The 14,803-nt window shown below is 45.2% G+C and overlaps 1 protein-coding gene and 1 long non-coding RNA gene across 4 annotated transcripts in view; one reads left to right on the forward strand and one right to left on the reverse strand.

Annotated features, from left to right (window-relative positions):
• The window catches only part of LOC122108037, a 277,692-nt gene that overhangs the window by 244,063 nt on the left and 18,826 nt on the right, over positions 1–14,803 (reverse strand). The gene's annotated exons all lie outside the window — the stretch shown is intronic.
• LOC122107883 (nuclear autoantigenic sperm protein) overlaps positions 1–14,803 on the forward strand; it is a 33,430-nt gene that overhangs the window by 356 nt on the left and 18,271 nt on the right. For all 3 annotated transcript variants that reach the window (XM_042679753.1, XM_042679761.1, XM_042679766.1), the window contains exon 2: positions 9,473–9,520. In XM_042679753.1, the coding sequence (XP_042535687.1) occupies positions 9,473–9,520 (48 nt within the window). The remainder of the gene's footprint in view (positions 1–9,472; positions 9,521–14,803) is intronic.

Genomic DNA, 14,803 nt, shown 5'->3' on the forward strand with positions numbered 1-14,803 from the left:
CGCCCCCTGCCCCGCTTTCTGCGGCCGCCATCTTGCCGGGGGCAGCGGCGGCTGTCTCCATCGCCTACCCCTCTCCTTCCCGTCCCCGGCCCGGGGCTTCCAATGGGGGGGCGGGGTCCTGGCGTGCCGGCGTGCCTCGACGTCCCTGCTTGTCAGCGCACTAGTAGTGTGGCCCTTCTGGAAGTCCCCAGAAGAGCTGGAAATATAATCAACAGATTTGGCGCCAAAAAAAAAAAAACTGCACGAGGAGGGAGGCCGGACCGGAGGGCCAGGGTGGGCGGGGCTTCGCAGAGGGCGGGGCGGGGCTTAGCGCGCGAGCGTTTGGTTCCCTTTAGCCAGTTGTGGAGCAGGGGGCCGAACCTTGAGGAGGCGGGAAAACTCCATTGTTTGGTGGATTTCCGCCGTGGGTGGCGCGGTGTGGCTGGTTTCCCGCGCCTCCTTCCCCACCTCAGGCTCTCACGTAGTTGGGGAGCATCGCGGTTCTTTATACAATGTGAGCATTAAACTTGGTTGCTTCAGGGAGATATTATGCTGGAGAGTATTCTGTCAGCGCTGCGTGGAACTCCTTCCACTGGTCAGCCGTGTTTTCTTGCTGGGTGAGTCGGCTGTGTACAAGCAGGATTAGTGAAAGATCCCGAAGGGGAAGAAAATGTAATTGCATGGAAAGGCATGTTGTCACTCAGACACTGAATTTTTCAGAGTGTGGAATCACTCATATATTGTAGAATACAAGTTCTATTTTCGATACAACAGATCTGATAACATCCTTCTGATTGTACAGGGACTTTTTTTTTTAATCGGTTTTCTCAAGATGTACATCCCAATTGACATTACACAGTATATTTACAGTTAGCTGAGTTTTTTTAGCCTTTGTGTGCCTTACCACTTTTTGGTTTGTTTCCTAGTAGATTCATGAGAAGCAAGTGATTGTCAAACCGCCCTCAGGATCATTTGAGAACTTCAATTTCAGAATTAACATTTTGTCTCCTCATTGATTTTTCCTTAGAGTGGTATTGTGAGTTGTGTTGTATTATGAAGAGTTACTTTCTCTGGTGCTTCCTAGACAACATTTACCACATTCTGTGTACAGGTATCTTCACTTTTTTGTCAGTCCTGGGGCTTGAACTCAGGATCTGGGCACTGTCCCCGAGCTTCTTTTGCTCAAGGTTAGGACTCTACCACTTGAGCCACAGCACCACTTCTGGCTTTTTCTTTTTCTTTCTTTCTTTTTTTTTTTGAGTCCGGTGGTGGGGCCTGAACTCTGGGCCTGGGCGCTGTCCCTCAGGTCTTCAGCTCAAGGCTAGTACTCTACCACCTGAGCCACAGCGCCACTTCTGGCTTTTTTCTTTTTGCTTATGTGGTGCTGAGGAATCGAACCCAGGGCCTCATGCATGCAAGGAAAGTGCTCTACCACTGAGCCACCTTCCCAGCCCTAGCTTTTTCTGTTTATGTAATATTGAGGAATTGAACTCAGGGCTTCATGCATGCTAGGCCAGCACTCTACCACATTCTCAGCCTTCTTTTTCCTTTTTCTTTCTTTCTTTTTTTGTTCAGTTGGGCCTGGGCTCTATACCTGAGCTGTTCAGCTCAAGGCTAGCGCTCTACCACTTGAGCAACAGCACCACTTCTAGCTTTTTCTGCATATGTGGTGCTGAGGAATTGAACCCAGGGCCTCATGCATGCAAGGCAAACGCTCTACCACTGAGCCACCTTCCCAGCCCAAAAATTTTATTTTTTTATACATGATTATAGTGTGAAATAGTTTGTTTTTGTAGGTCGTGGGACTTGAACTTGGTCTAGGCGATGTCCTTGCTTTGGTGTTTATGACTAGCATACTGCCATTTTGAGCTATAGCTCTACTTCTAGTCTTCTGGTGGTTAATTGGAGATAGGAGTCTCATGGACATTCCTGCCTGGGCTGGCTTCGAACTGAGATCCTCAGATCTGTTTCCTGACTAGGATTACAGGCAGGAACCACCAGTGCCCACCTTTGGAAGGTGAGGAAAATCTAAGAATGCAGAAATAATGGCTCACACTTGTAATCCTAGCTACTCAGGAGGCTGAGATCTGAGCAGAAAACCAAATGGACTAAATGGTCCTCAATTCTTTTATGTTATGGAAGTATAGGGTGTTATGTAACTCAGGCTGTCTTCAACTCTTGATTCTCTTGCCTCTGCCTTCTGAGGGCTAGAATTACAGGTGAGAACCACCAGCTCATAATTATGAAAGAATTAGATCTTGTTTTTTTTTGGGGGGGGCCAGTTGTGGGGCTTGAACTCTGGGCCTGGGCACTCTCTCTCAGCTCTTTAGCTTAAAGCTAGCATTTTACCTCTTAAGCCATAGTACCACTTCTGGCTTTTTCTACTTATGTGGTTCTGAGGAATCGAACTCAGGGCCTCATGCATGCAAGGCAAGCACTCTACCACTGAGCCAACCTCCCAGTCCTAGATCTTGTTCTTTAAGAGAGTTTAGTGTGTGTGTCATCTTCTAGTCTTTGTCTTTTGTGAAATGTGTGTCCCAAAGTATTCTCCATTTACTGCTTTAAAATCTAGATCCAGCCGGGCGCTGGTGGCTCACGCCTGTAATCCCAGCTACTCAGGAGGCTGAGATCTGAGGATCGTGGTTCAAAGCCCGCCGGGGCAGGAAAGACCCTGAGACTCCTATCTCCAATAAACCACCAGAAAACCGGAAGTGGCACTGTAGCTCAAGTGGTAGAGCACTCGCCTTGAGCTAAAGAGCTGAGGGACAGCGCCCAGGCCCAGAGTTCAAGCCCCACGACCGACCAAAAAAAAAAAAATCTAGATCCACACTAAGCCAGGCATGGGTAGGACATGCATTTCTTTCTTTCTTTTTTTTTTTTTTTTGTCAGTCATGGGGCTTGAACTGTGGGCCTAGGAACTATCCCTCAGCTTTTCAGCTCAAGGCAAGCACTCTCCTACTGAGCCACAGCGCCACTTTCAGCCTTGTCTGCTTATGTGGTGCTGAGGAATCGAACCCAGGGCCTCATGCATGCAAGGCAAGCACTCTACCACTGAGCCACCTCCGAGCCTTAGCACATGCATTTCTTTTTTTTTTTTTTTTTTTACATTTTTTTATTGTGATTAAGTGATTACATAAATTTCACAGTATTGGGGCTGGGAAGGTGGCTCAGTGGTAGAGTGCTTGCCTTGCATGCATGAGGCCCTGGGTTCGATTCCTCAGCACCACATAAGCCATAAGCAGAAAAGGCCAGAAGTGGCGCTGTGGCTCAAGTGGTAGAGCGCTTGCCTTAAGCTGAAGAGCTGAGGGACAGCGCGTAGACCTAGAGTTCAGGCCCCAGGAACAACCAAAAAAAAAAAATAAATTTCACAGTATTGTGGAATAGTAGCACATACATTTCTAATCATAGCTTCTGGAGAAGTGAAGATTAAAAGGATCATGACTTGAGGCCAGCCTAGACAAAAAACATTTGTGAGACCCCCTCTCTCAACCACTAAAAAGGTGGATGTAGTGACACATGCCTTTCAGCTAAACTGGAAGCTGTTTTGGCTGGGCTGGGCAAAAAGCAACCCTATTCAAAAAACAGAGTTAAAGAGTTAGTGGCATAGTTAAAGTTGGTATAGTGCCTGTCTACACCAAAACAACTTGGATTCACTCTAAAGATTTTCCTCTCCACCCCCCCAAAAAAAGAAAGGAAAAGTCTGACATTTTGCTGGTGAATTACAGTTTCAGACTCCTTTGGACTTTTCTGCCCTACTGATTTTGAACTATGATACTCCAGATCTCACACTCCTGAGTAGCTAGAATTACGGGGTAATCCCAGCATAGATGCATGCTTTTTTTTTTTTTTTTTTTTGTCAATTATGGGGCTTGAACTCTGGGCCTGGGAGCTGTCCCTCAATTCTTCAGCTCAAGGCTAGGTCTCTTCCATTTAAGCCACAGTACCCCTTCCAATTTTCTGGTGGTTAATTGGAGATAAGCATCTTCAAGACTTTCCTGCCCAGGCTGGTTTTGAACCACAATCCTCAGATCTCAGCCTCCTGAGTAGCTAGGATTACAGGTGTGAGCCACCAGCACCTTGTAACTTTAGGTGGTGTGTGTGCGTGCGTGTTTGTCTGTGTGTGTGTGTGAGACACTGGGGTTTGCATTCAGCCTCATACTTGCTAATCAGGTACCCTAATTACTTGGGCCCTTGTTTCTTTTGCTTTAGTTTATTATTCATATAGGCTCTCCCCTTTGCCCATGGACAGCCAACCTTGTTCCATTATCATCCCACCTGCCTCTCAGTTATGACAGGAATTTGTCATCAGATCTGGCTTTTTTTGGGGGGGGGGAGTGTCGGTCACGGGACCTGAACTCTGGGCCTGAGTGCTGTCCCTCAGCTCTTCAGCTCAAAGCTCAAAGCTAACGCTCTACCACTTGAGCCACAGTGCCACTTCCACCTTTTTCTGCTTTTGTGGTGCTGAGGAATCAAACCCAGAGCCTCATGCCTAAAAGGTAAGCACTCTACCACTGAACCATCTTCCCAGTCCTCCCCCCCCCCCCCTTTTTTTAAGTGGGGCTGACATCCAATCTTTCCATCTCCTTCCTTTCCAAGTGCTACCACCCTTGTAGCTGGGATTACATACAGATGTACACCACAACCTCTGGTGTGTGTATGTTCATTTTAGATTGATTTTTTTTGGGGGGGGGTCAGGTCGTGGGGCCTGAACTCGGCTTGGGCGCTGTCCCTCAGCTCTTCAGCTCAAGGCTAGCGCTCTACCACTTGAGCTACAGCGCCACTTCCGGCTTTTTTCTTAGGTGGTGCTGAGGAATCGAACCCAGGGCCTCATGCATGCAAGGCAAGCGCTCTACCCCTGAGCCAACTTCCCAGCCCCTTAGATTGATTTTTATGTCAGCGTATTCCAGTGTATGCTTGAACTCAGGCGTGGGTGCTGTCCCTGAGCTGGTGCGCAAGGCTGTGTTTTACCTCTTGCTGCAGCTCCACTTCCTGCATTGTTAGCAGTTAATTGAAAATAGAATCTCACATGCCAGATTTCCTGCCCAGTCTGGCTTCACTTCAAACTGTGAGCCTCAGATCTCAGTTCCTGAGTAGCTAGGATTACAGGCGTGAGCTACTATTGCCAGTTCGTACTTCTTTTATATATATAATGGTTGTGGGGGTTGAACTTGGCCTAGACCCTGTCTCAGCTTTTTTGCCCAGTTAGTACTCTACAGTTTTTGAGTGGTTAATTGGAGATCAGAGTCTCACAGGGACTTTTCTGCCCAGGAAAGCTTCAAGCTGCTATCCTTAGATTATATAGCCTCCTGAGTAGCTAGGATTACAGACATGAACCACTAGCACCTTGCTAGACTAGTTTTTTTTTGGGGGGGGGGACGGGGGTCCGGTCATGGGCCTGAACTCTGGGCCTGGGCGCTGTCCCTCAGCTCTTCACCTCATGGCTAGCGTTCTACCACTTGAACCACAGTGCCACTTCCGACCTTTTCTGTGTATGTGGTGCTGAGGAATCGAACCCAGGGCCTCATGTATGCGAGGCAAGCATTCTACCACTAAGCTACCTTCCCAGCCCTAGACTAGATTTTTTTTTAAGGTAAAGGTAGCAGATATGTAATTAAACTTTTAAAAAGTTATCTGCCAGGCTGGGTGTCTGTGGCTCATGCCTGTAACTCTAGCTACTCAGGAGGCTGAGATCTGAGGATTGCCGTTCAAAGCCAGCCTGGGCAAAAAAGTCTGTGAAGCTCTAATCTCCATTAAACCACCAGAAAACCAGAAGGGGTGCTGTGGCTCAAGTGGTAGAGCTGAAGCACTGAGGGACAGGGACAGGCCCCCAGTTCAAGCCCCACGACCGACCAAAAAAAAAGTTAACATGCCAAGCATTCCAGGTTTTTAAGTTTGTGTGTTTGTATTGGATGTTGAACTTGGGGTCATGCTCTCACTTAGCTTTCTTTTTTTTTTTTGGTCAGTCGTGGGGCTTGAACTCTGGGCCTGGGCGCTGTCCCTCAGCTCTTCAGCTCAAGGCGAGCGCTCTACCACTTGAGCTACAGCGCCACTTCCAGTTTTCTGGTGGTTTATTGGAGATAGGAGTCTCACGGTCTCTCCTGCCCGGGCTGGCTTTGAACCACAATCCTCAGATCTCAGCCTCCTGAGTAACTGGGATTACAGGCGAGAGCCACCAGCGCCCGGCTTTCACTTAGCTTTCTTAATCAAGGCTTACCTCTATCATTTGAGTTATACCCCCAATTCAGCCCGTAGCAGGAGATATGTCTCATGGACTTCTGCCCTGCTTGCTTTTGAACCTAAGTCTTCCTGGTCTCAGCTTTCTGAGTACCTAGAATTAAAGGAATGAGCCACTGGTATACAGATACTTTTGTTTAGATGTACAGCCTAGCTACAGAATAGTACACAAATAGCACAGCTGAAGGAATTAGGAAAAGAAAATAAGAAACAAGCCTAAAACAAGGGACTCATGCCTGTAATCCTAGCTACTCAGGAGGCTGAGATCTGAAAATGGTTCAAAGTCAGCCCAGGCAGGAAAGTCCATGAGACTGCCAGTTAACCACCAGAAAACCTAAAGTGTCCCTGTAGCTCAAATGATAGAGCGCTGGCCTTGAGCTGAAGAGCTGAGGGACAGCGCCTAAGCTCACAGTTAAAGCCCCAACCTAGGAAACATGCTTTTTTGTTATACCTCCCTCTGTAGCTCTTCTGAGTGTGGTGAAAGACTCCAAGGCTTTGTGTATTAAGTATTACATCCCTAGATCGTTTTGTTTTTGTAGTTCTGGAGTTTGAGGTGAGATCCTTATATTTGTGTTCTAACGTTTGTCATAATCTCCTACCTTCGGGCTGGGAAGGTGGCTCAGCGGTAGAGTGCTTGCTTGCCTTGCAAGCATGAGGCCCTGGGTTGGATTCTTCAGCACCACATAAACAGAAAAGGCCGGAAGTGGTGCTGTGGCTCTAGTAGTAGAGCGCTAGCTAGCCTTGAGCTGAAGGACAGCGCCCAGACCCAGAGTTCAGGCCCCATGACCGGCAAAAAACAACAACAACAACAACAACATAATCTACCTTGGCTTGAACTCAGGGACTTGCATTCTAGCTAGCCTAGGCTGGCTGGGTCTCAAACTTAGGATTCTTTGTGTTCACCTTCAAAGATTGTTGGCATTGTAGAAATGATGCCCATTTTAGCGATGGCTTTGAGGCTTGCTTTTCTTTTTTTCTTTTTCTTTTTTATTGTGAAAATACTGTACAGAGGGGTTACAATTACATGGGCAAGATAAGATAATATTTTCTTTTTTTAAATGGGCTCGAACTCAGGGTCTGGGGCATTGTCCCTAAGCTTTTTGTATTCCAGACTAGCTTTCTACCACTCTGAGCCACAGTGCCACTTGTGATTTTTCTTTTTTCTTTTTTCTTTTTTTAATGCCCACTTGGGGGCTTGAATTAAGTGTGTGGGCACTGTTGCTGAGCTGTTTTGTTCAAGGCTAGCTAGTGCTCTACCACTGGAGCCACAGCTCCACTTATGGCTTTTTGGTGCTTAAGTGGAGATTAGAGTCTCACAGACTTTTCTCCCCAGGCTGGCATTGAACATTCGTATGTCAGCCTTCTGAGTAGCTAGGATTACAGCACTCTAGTGGTGCTTTTTGTTAGACAAGTTTGGAACGGTCATTGGTTTTAATTAGTGTAAAGCTATATTCTTCTTAGGACTGTACTTGATGTTCCTGTACTGTTGTAGACCCTATATGCTCATGAAAGTTTTATTTACATTTTTCTGAAAGGTCGTGAACATTCTAGGCAAGCACTGCCTAGCTTCAGACCCTACCTTCAGTAGCTGATTAACGCCTAACTAAAATCCTGCAGATTGTCTCTTATTCTAACTACCTTGGTGGCCTCTTCAAACTCTAGTATCTCTTTAGATTCATGAGATTGTTGGATAAGTTTCTCTGTACTGTGGATGAAACTTCACAGTATGAAGGCAGTAAACTGTGCCATCTACCTTATTTTCTTAGATCAGTGTCTACTTACTTCAATATCTGAAAATCTATTTCATGTATTTTGGCTGTTTTTATAGTTTGAGGTGAAAGGGTTAATCTGGTATTTCCATCATGGCTAGCTGTAAAAGTTAATATATATCTCACCTCTCACCTTTTTTGGTCGGTTGTGGGCCTTAAATTCTGGGCCTGGGGGCTATCCCTCAGCTCTTCAGCTCAAGGCTAGAGCTCTACCTCTTGAGCCACAGTGCCACTTCCGGCTTTTTCTTTTTGCTTATGTGGAGCTGAGGAATTGAACCCAGGGCCTCAGGCATGCAAGGCAAGCGCTCTACCCCTGAGCCACCTTCCCAGCCCTTTACCTTCTTTTAGATATAAAACATTTGTGGCATTTGTTTTTTGTTTTTTTTTTTTTTTTGGTCCGGTCGTGGGGCCTGAACTCTGGGCCTGGGCACTGTCCCTCAGCTCTTCAGCTCAAGGCTAGTGCTCTACCACTTGAGCCACAGCGCCACTTCTGGCTTTTTTCTTTTTGCTTATGTGGTGCTGAGGAATTGAACCCAGGGCCTTGAGCATGCAAGGCAAGCGCTCTAGGACTGAGCCACCTTCCCAGCCCTGTTTGTGGCATTTGTATATGTTTTAGTGTGCATGCATGTTCGTGGGAATGTACAGGTGCATGTTAGTGTTCGTTTTATCTTCCTGCTAGTTACTTGAAGTCTTGTGTTTGTTTACCAAGGCTGGCTTTAAACTATGGCTTTCACTTTCTCAGCCTGTGGAGTAGGAAGAATACACCAACAGCTAGTGGCTCACATGTAATTTGGAGTAGCTAGGACTACATATGTGAGCCACATATGTGGCTGTTGGTGTATTCTTGCTGCTAGTGTTGCCTGAATGTTGTAGTATGTGTATATAGCATTACTTTGGCACAAAAACTATTTGAATCTGTGTTACTATCACAGTGTAGCTTATAAAGTAGTGTCAGTTTGTGAGCAATTAGTTACTGGTATATAAGGAAGTAAACAAAACTTTAGGATTAATTTGGAAATAAGGCAATTTGACATTACCTTGATACATTTTACAAAAACTCAAATGAGAAAAATTTAAAAGCTAGTTTTCATTACAGTGGTTTGAGAAGCTCTGTGATAATACCATTTGGTCAGAATAGTTCAATAAACGTCAGGGACAGGAATGTAGTAGATCCTTGGAAAGAATTGTCACAAAAAGATCTTGAATCTTTGTATAAATAGCAATCCAAGGCCTTTCTAGTTTTGGTCTGCTTGACCACAACTGAATGCATTGCACTTGGCCTCTTAAGTTGTACCTGGTCTTTGTGTCTAGCTGTGAAGTTGCTGAGTATTTAAACTCCAGATAGTAGAATGAATAGACGTTGAATAGTAATGTATGGAATCCATAATACTTGGTTCCTGTTGATAGCTTAAGAAGTGATGGCTTTTTATTTATATTTTTCTGAATTTTCAGGCTTAAAATTGCCTCTATTTTTACTTTTTCAATTATAGAATTGAAGATGCTCCTGCTCCTTCTACCTCTGCAGATAGAGTGGAAAGGTAAGATTATTTGCATGGTACTATTAGATTCATATCTGGAATATAAACTAAGCATCATAACTTCAAAGTCAGTTTGTGTATATATTTATTTCACTGTGGATTGAATCCATGGCCTCACTCTTGCCATTGAGCTTATGCCTTTTGCTCCTCAAAAGATTTTTGTATGTGCTAGGGTAACATCCTCTTTCAAGGAATCAGTAAGATCATTTTCATAAAAACAAGACTTTTTTTTTTTGGTCAGTCATGGGGCTTGAACTCTGGGCTTGGGTGCTGTCCCTCAGCTCTTCAGCTCAAGGCTAGCGCTCTACCACTTGAGCCACAGCGCCACTTCCGGTTTTCTAGTGGTTTTTTGGAGATAAGAGTCTCATGGACTTTCATGCCCGGGCTGGCTTTGAACCACGATCCTTGGATCTCAGCCTCCCAAGTAGCTAGGATTACAGGCGTGAGCCACCGGCGCCTGGCTAAGACTTTTGTATAACTATTGACACTATACTGTGAAAGCAGTGACACCTACACTAGCAGGTTTTTTATTTAGGAAGAATACCTATAATGGAGCTAAGAGTCCTACTACTAAATCTAAGTCCTTGGCTTCGTGATAGCAGATGATAGATAGTAGTTGATAGTAGATAGATAAAATCCTTCAGCATATGGAAATAGATATAATAGTTGCTTCTAGGGAAAGCACTTGTGTGACTGTTGAACTAAGAATTAAAAAGTATTTATTTTTTTCTTGTTTTAGCGTTTGGATTTGGCCTCACTTTTTTGGGGGGGGGTTGGTCATGGGGCTTGAACTCTGGGCCTGGACGATGTCCCTCAGCTCTTCAGCGGGAGGCAAGGGGAGGCAAGGCTCTACCGCTTGAGTCACAGCACCACTTCCGGTTTTTGAGTGGTTTATTGTAGATAAGAGTCTCACAGAGGCTGGGAAGGTGGCTCAGTGGTAGAGGGCTTGCCTTGCATGCTTGAGGCCCTGGGTTGGATTCCTCAGCCCCACATAAGCAAAAAGAAAAAAGCTGGAAGTGGCGCTGTGGCTCAAGTGGTAGAGTGCTAACCTTGAGCTGAAGAGCTGAGGGACAGCGCCCAGCCCCAGAGTTCAAGCCCCATGACTTTGAACCGCGATCCTCAGATCTCAGCCTCCTGAGTGGCTAGATTTTTTTTTTTTTGGATAGGATTATAGGCGTGAGCCACCAGGACCCGGCTACACATTCTTTTCTTATAGCTGACATTCTACCAGTTGACTCAAACTTTTTGGGGTCCTGTCGTCACTCCTGAACTCGGCTTGGGCGCTGTCCCTCAGCTCTTCAGCTCAAGGCTAGTGCTCTGTACCACTTGAGCCACAGTGCCACTTCCAGCTTTTTTTTTTCTTTTTGCTTATATGGTACTGAGGAATCAAACCAGGGCCTCATGCATGCAAGGCAAGCGCTCTACCACTGAGCCACCTTCCCAGCCCCTCAAACTTTTTCTTTTGGCATTTTGCTGATTAGAATGTAGGGTCTCATAAAATTTGTCTGTCAGGGCTGGCTCCAAACTTTGATTCTCAGGGCTGGGAAGGTGGCTCAGTGGTAGAGCACTTGCCTTGCATGCCTGAGGCCCTGGGTTCGATTCCTCAGCACCACATAAGCAAAAAGAAAAAAGCCAGAAGTGGCGCTGTGGCTCAAGCGCTAGAGCGCTACCCTTGAGCTGAAGAGCTAAGGGACAGCACCCAGGCCCAGAGTTCAGGCCCCATGACCAGACCCAAAAAAAACAAACAAACAAACTTTGATTCTCAGTAGCTAAGATTACAGACATGAGCCACTGGCACCTAGCTCAGTTTTGTTTTTTTTCTTTTGAAAACTACTTGCTATCCTCCTTCCTTCTTGTTTGATTTTTCTAAGGTATTCTAGGGTTTGAACTTGGGGGCCTTAATTTTGGCTGGCTGGCTGGCTTAAGTAATTTTGCTGTTACTATTCATGTGTTCTATAAAGAACTACCTTTCCCCCCCCCCCTTTTTTTCCCCCCTCCGGTCATGGGGCACTGTTCCTAAGCTCTACCACTTGAGCCACAACACCATTCCAGTTTTCTGGTGGTTAATTGGAGATAAGAATCTCACAGACTTTCCTCCCTGGGTTGTCTTGTAACCAAGATCTTCCGATCTCAGCCTCCTGAGTAGCTAGGATTACAGGCGTGAATCATTGGCACCCTCTTAGGGCTGCCATTTCCTAAGTCAGGTAATGAGTGCAATGAACATTTGTACATTTGAACAACATCATCTCTAACTTTACTTTCTCCCAGTTTGCCCCTTCATCCCTACCCACTAAAATTTTTTTTATATATAAATTGCCAAGGTGATGTACAGAGGAGTTACAAGTTACGTAAAGTAGTGAGTACATTTCTTGTTTGACTTGTTATCCCACTCTCTCTCTCATTTGTAAGTTCCTTGGCATTTTCACCTCTTCAGTTCTCCCCTACTTTGTCTCTGCTATTTCTTGGAACTTAACTTTGATAGTCCTTTAGATGCCAGGGACAGATAGCTCATGCTATTATAGGATCATAGATTCAAACCAGCCCAGTAGGAAAGTCTGTGAGACTCTACCTCCAATTAACCACAAAAAGCTAGAAGTAGAGCTGTGGCTCAAATAGTAGAGCACTACTAGCCTTGAGCACAAAAGATCAGGTACAGCGTTTGGGCCCTGAATTCAAACCCCAGGAACAGGAGGAAAGAAGGGGTACTTTAGTTTTTCAGAGGAATTATGCCTTTGGATTCCTCCCCTTTGTATACCTGTGTTAAAAATGCTCTGGGGACTAGGAATATGGCCTAGTGGTAGAGTGCTTGTGTAGCATGCATGAAGCCCTGCTTTTGATTCCTCAGTACCACATAAACAGGAAAGGCCAGAAGTGGCACTGTGGCTTAAGTGGCAGAGTGCTAGACTTGAGCACAGAGGCTTAAGAGACAGAGCCCAAGCTCTTGAGTTCAAGTCAGAGTACCAGCAAAAGAGAAAAAAGAAATGCTTTGGATGTTGGGGAATCCTGTTTACGAACTCTAAAGGAACAGAGTAAAGTTTAAAGAGTACTGCCATCAGCCAATAATCTGGCAGGCAAGCACACTGTAGGCAAGCTGTTCGCTTTTTAATCCCTAACCCAGCAGGCCCTGCCCCTCTGTTTAGATTAGCTGAGCCTCAGGTTCACAATCTGGAAAAGGATGTGGTTCAGTTAACAGGATATAACTAAATTCAAGGAACTTCTAACAGGATGTCTTCCTTAAAGTATAGCAGGAAAAGGATATAACTAAAATGTAATCAACAAGGGCCAAGTCACCTTGCCAAAACAAGACCTTTTCAGAAAAAGAATTCTTACAAGATTGACAGCAGTCTGCTTCAAAAGAAAAGATGCTTTTCTCACACCTCCTTTAATTAGTCTGTGAATATATAAGAACTGTAGAAGTTACTATGTTTAGTTGTATTTTAAATGGAGTTTCCACATAGAGTAAACAGTGTTTGTTTCTCTGAGCTTGGCTTATTTTTCTAGGTCCATCAAATGACTTTTCTGATGGATGAATAACAGTCCAGTGTGTTTGTACATCACATTTTCTTGATCTACTAACAGTCCAGTGTGTTTGTACATCACATTTTCTTGATCTACTCATCTATTGTTGAGCATCTGAGCTGTTTCCATAACTTGGCTACTATGAATAGTACAGCAGTGAACATGGATGTACAAGTGTCTTTACCCTATTCTGACTTCTAATATGCCCCAAGAGTGGTAGTGCTGGATCATAGGGTAGTTTTATGTTTTATTTTTTGAGGAGTCTTCAAACGCCTCAGGGTTGCAGACTTAACTTTTTGCTAGTTTTTTTTTTAAAATAACATCTCATGGATTTATTTCTGCCTAGGCTGGATTTAAACAGATATTTAGGGTCTCAGCTTCCTGAGTAGCTAAGATTACATGCATGAACCTGGTTTTATTTCACTTTTTTTTCCTTTTAGCAGCTATTAAACTAAATTAACATAGAAGATACACATAACTTAACAGTGACCAGTTTAATGAGTTGTGAGATTATATATGTGAATACCTCTAAATCATTCCAACCAAAAAGAGAACATATTCGCCTTATCGTTTCCTGTACTGCTTTGTATATTCTACCCTCCCTAGGCAACTACTAAGCTTTCTGTTATTGTGGATGACTTTACAGTTTGTGTAATTTTATTTAGATAATATCATTTGGTATATACTTTTGGTATACACTTTTTTGGGGGGCGGGTCCAGTCATGGAGCCTGAACTCTGGGCCTGGACACTGTCCCTCAGCTCTTCAGCTCAAGGCTAGCGCTCTACCACTTGAGCCACAGCGCCACTTCCGGCTTTTTTCTTTTTGCTTATGTGGTGCTGAGGAACCCGGGGCCTCATGCATGCAAGGCAAGCGCTCTACCACTGAGCCACCTTCCCAGCCCCTGGTATATACCTTACCTTTCCTTCTTTCCTTCCTTCCTTCCTTCCTTCCTTCCTTCCTTCCTTCCTTCCTTCCTTCCTTCCTTCCTTCCTTCCTTCCTTCCTTCCTTCCTTCCTTCCTTCCTTCCTTCCTTCCTTCCTTCCTTCCTTCCTTCCTTCCTTCCTTCCTTCCTTCCTTCCTTCCTTCCTTCCTTCCTTCCTTCCTTCCTTCCTTCCTTCCTTCCTTCCTTCCTTTCTTGCCAGTCCTGAGGCTTCAACTCAGAGCCTGGGCTCTGTCCCTGAGCCTTTCTGTGCTCAAGGCTAGTGCTCTACCACTTCTGGCTTTTTCTGTTAAGTGGTACTAAGGAATTGAACCCAGGGCTTCATGCATGCTAGGCAATTGCTATACCACTAAGCCACATTTCCCTCCCTCTCCCCATTTTGTGTTTTGGTTGGTCGTGGGCTTTTAACTCTGGGCCTGGATGCTGTCCCTCAGCTCTTCTGCTCAAAGCGAGCTCTCCCACTTGACCCACAGTGCCACAGTCTCACAGACTTTCCTACTTTGGCTGGCTTTGAACTGTGATCCTCAGATCTTAGCCTCCTAAGTAGCTAGGATTATAGGTGTGAGCCACTGGCGCCTGATGGGCAGGGGGCACCCCCCTACCCCCCCCCCCCCCCCCCCGTGCCTTTTTAAAAAAATGTTGGTTATTGGGCCTTGAATTCAGGGCCTCTCACTCTTATTTGGCTTTTCTGCTCACAGTTCACACTCTGTCATGTGAACCAAAAGCTCCAGTTCTAGGAAGTATAGAACAGTATGTTCAAATGCATTTCTAAGCAAAGAAGAGCAAGACCCTATCAAAATAACAGTACATAAAAGGGCTGGA

The sequence above is a fragment of the Dipodomys spectabilis genome, unplaced genomic scaffold, assembly GCF_019054845.1.
Source record: "Dipodomys spectabilis isolate Male_0828 unplaced genomic scaffold, ASM1905484v1 ptg000002l, whole genome shotgun sequence".
Taxonomy (NCBI): domain Eukaryota; kingdom Metazoa; phylum Chordata; class Mammalia; order Rodentia; family Heteromyidae; genus Dipodomys; species Dipodomys spectabilis.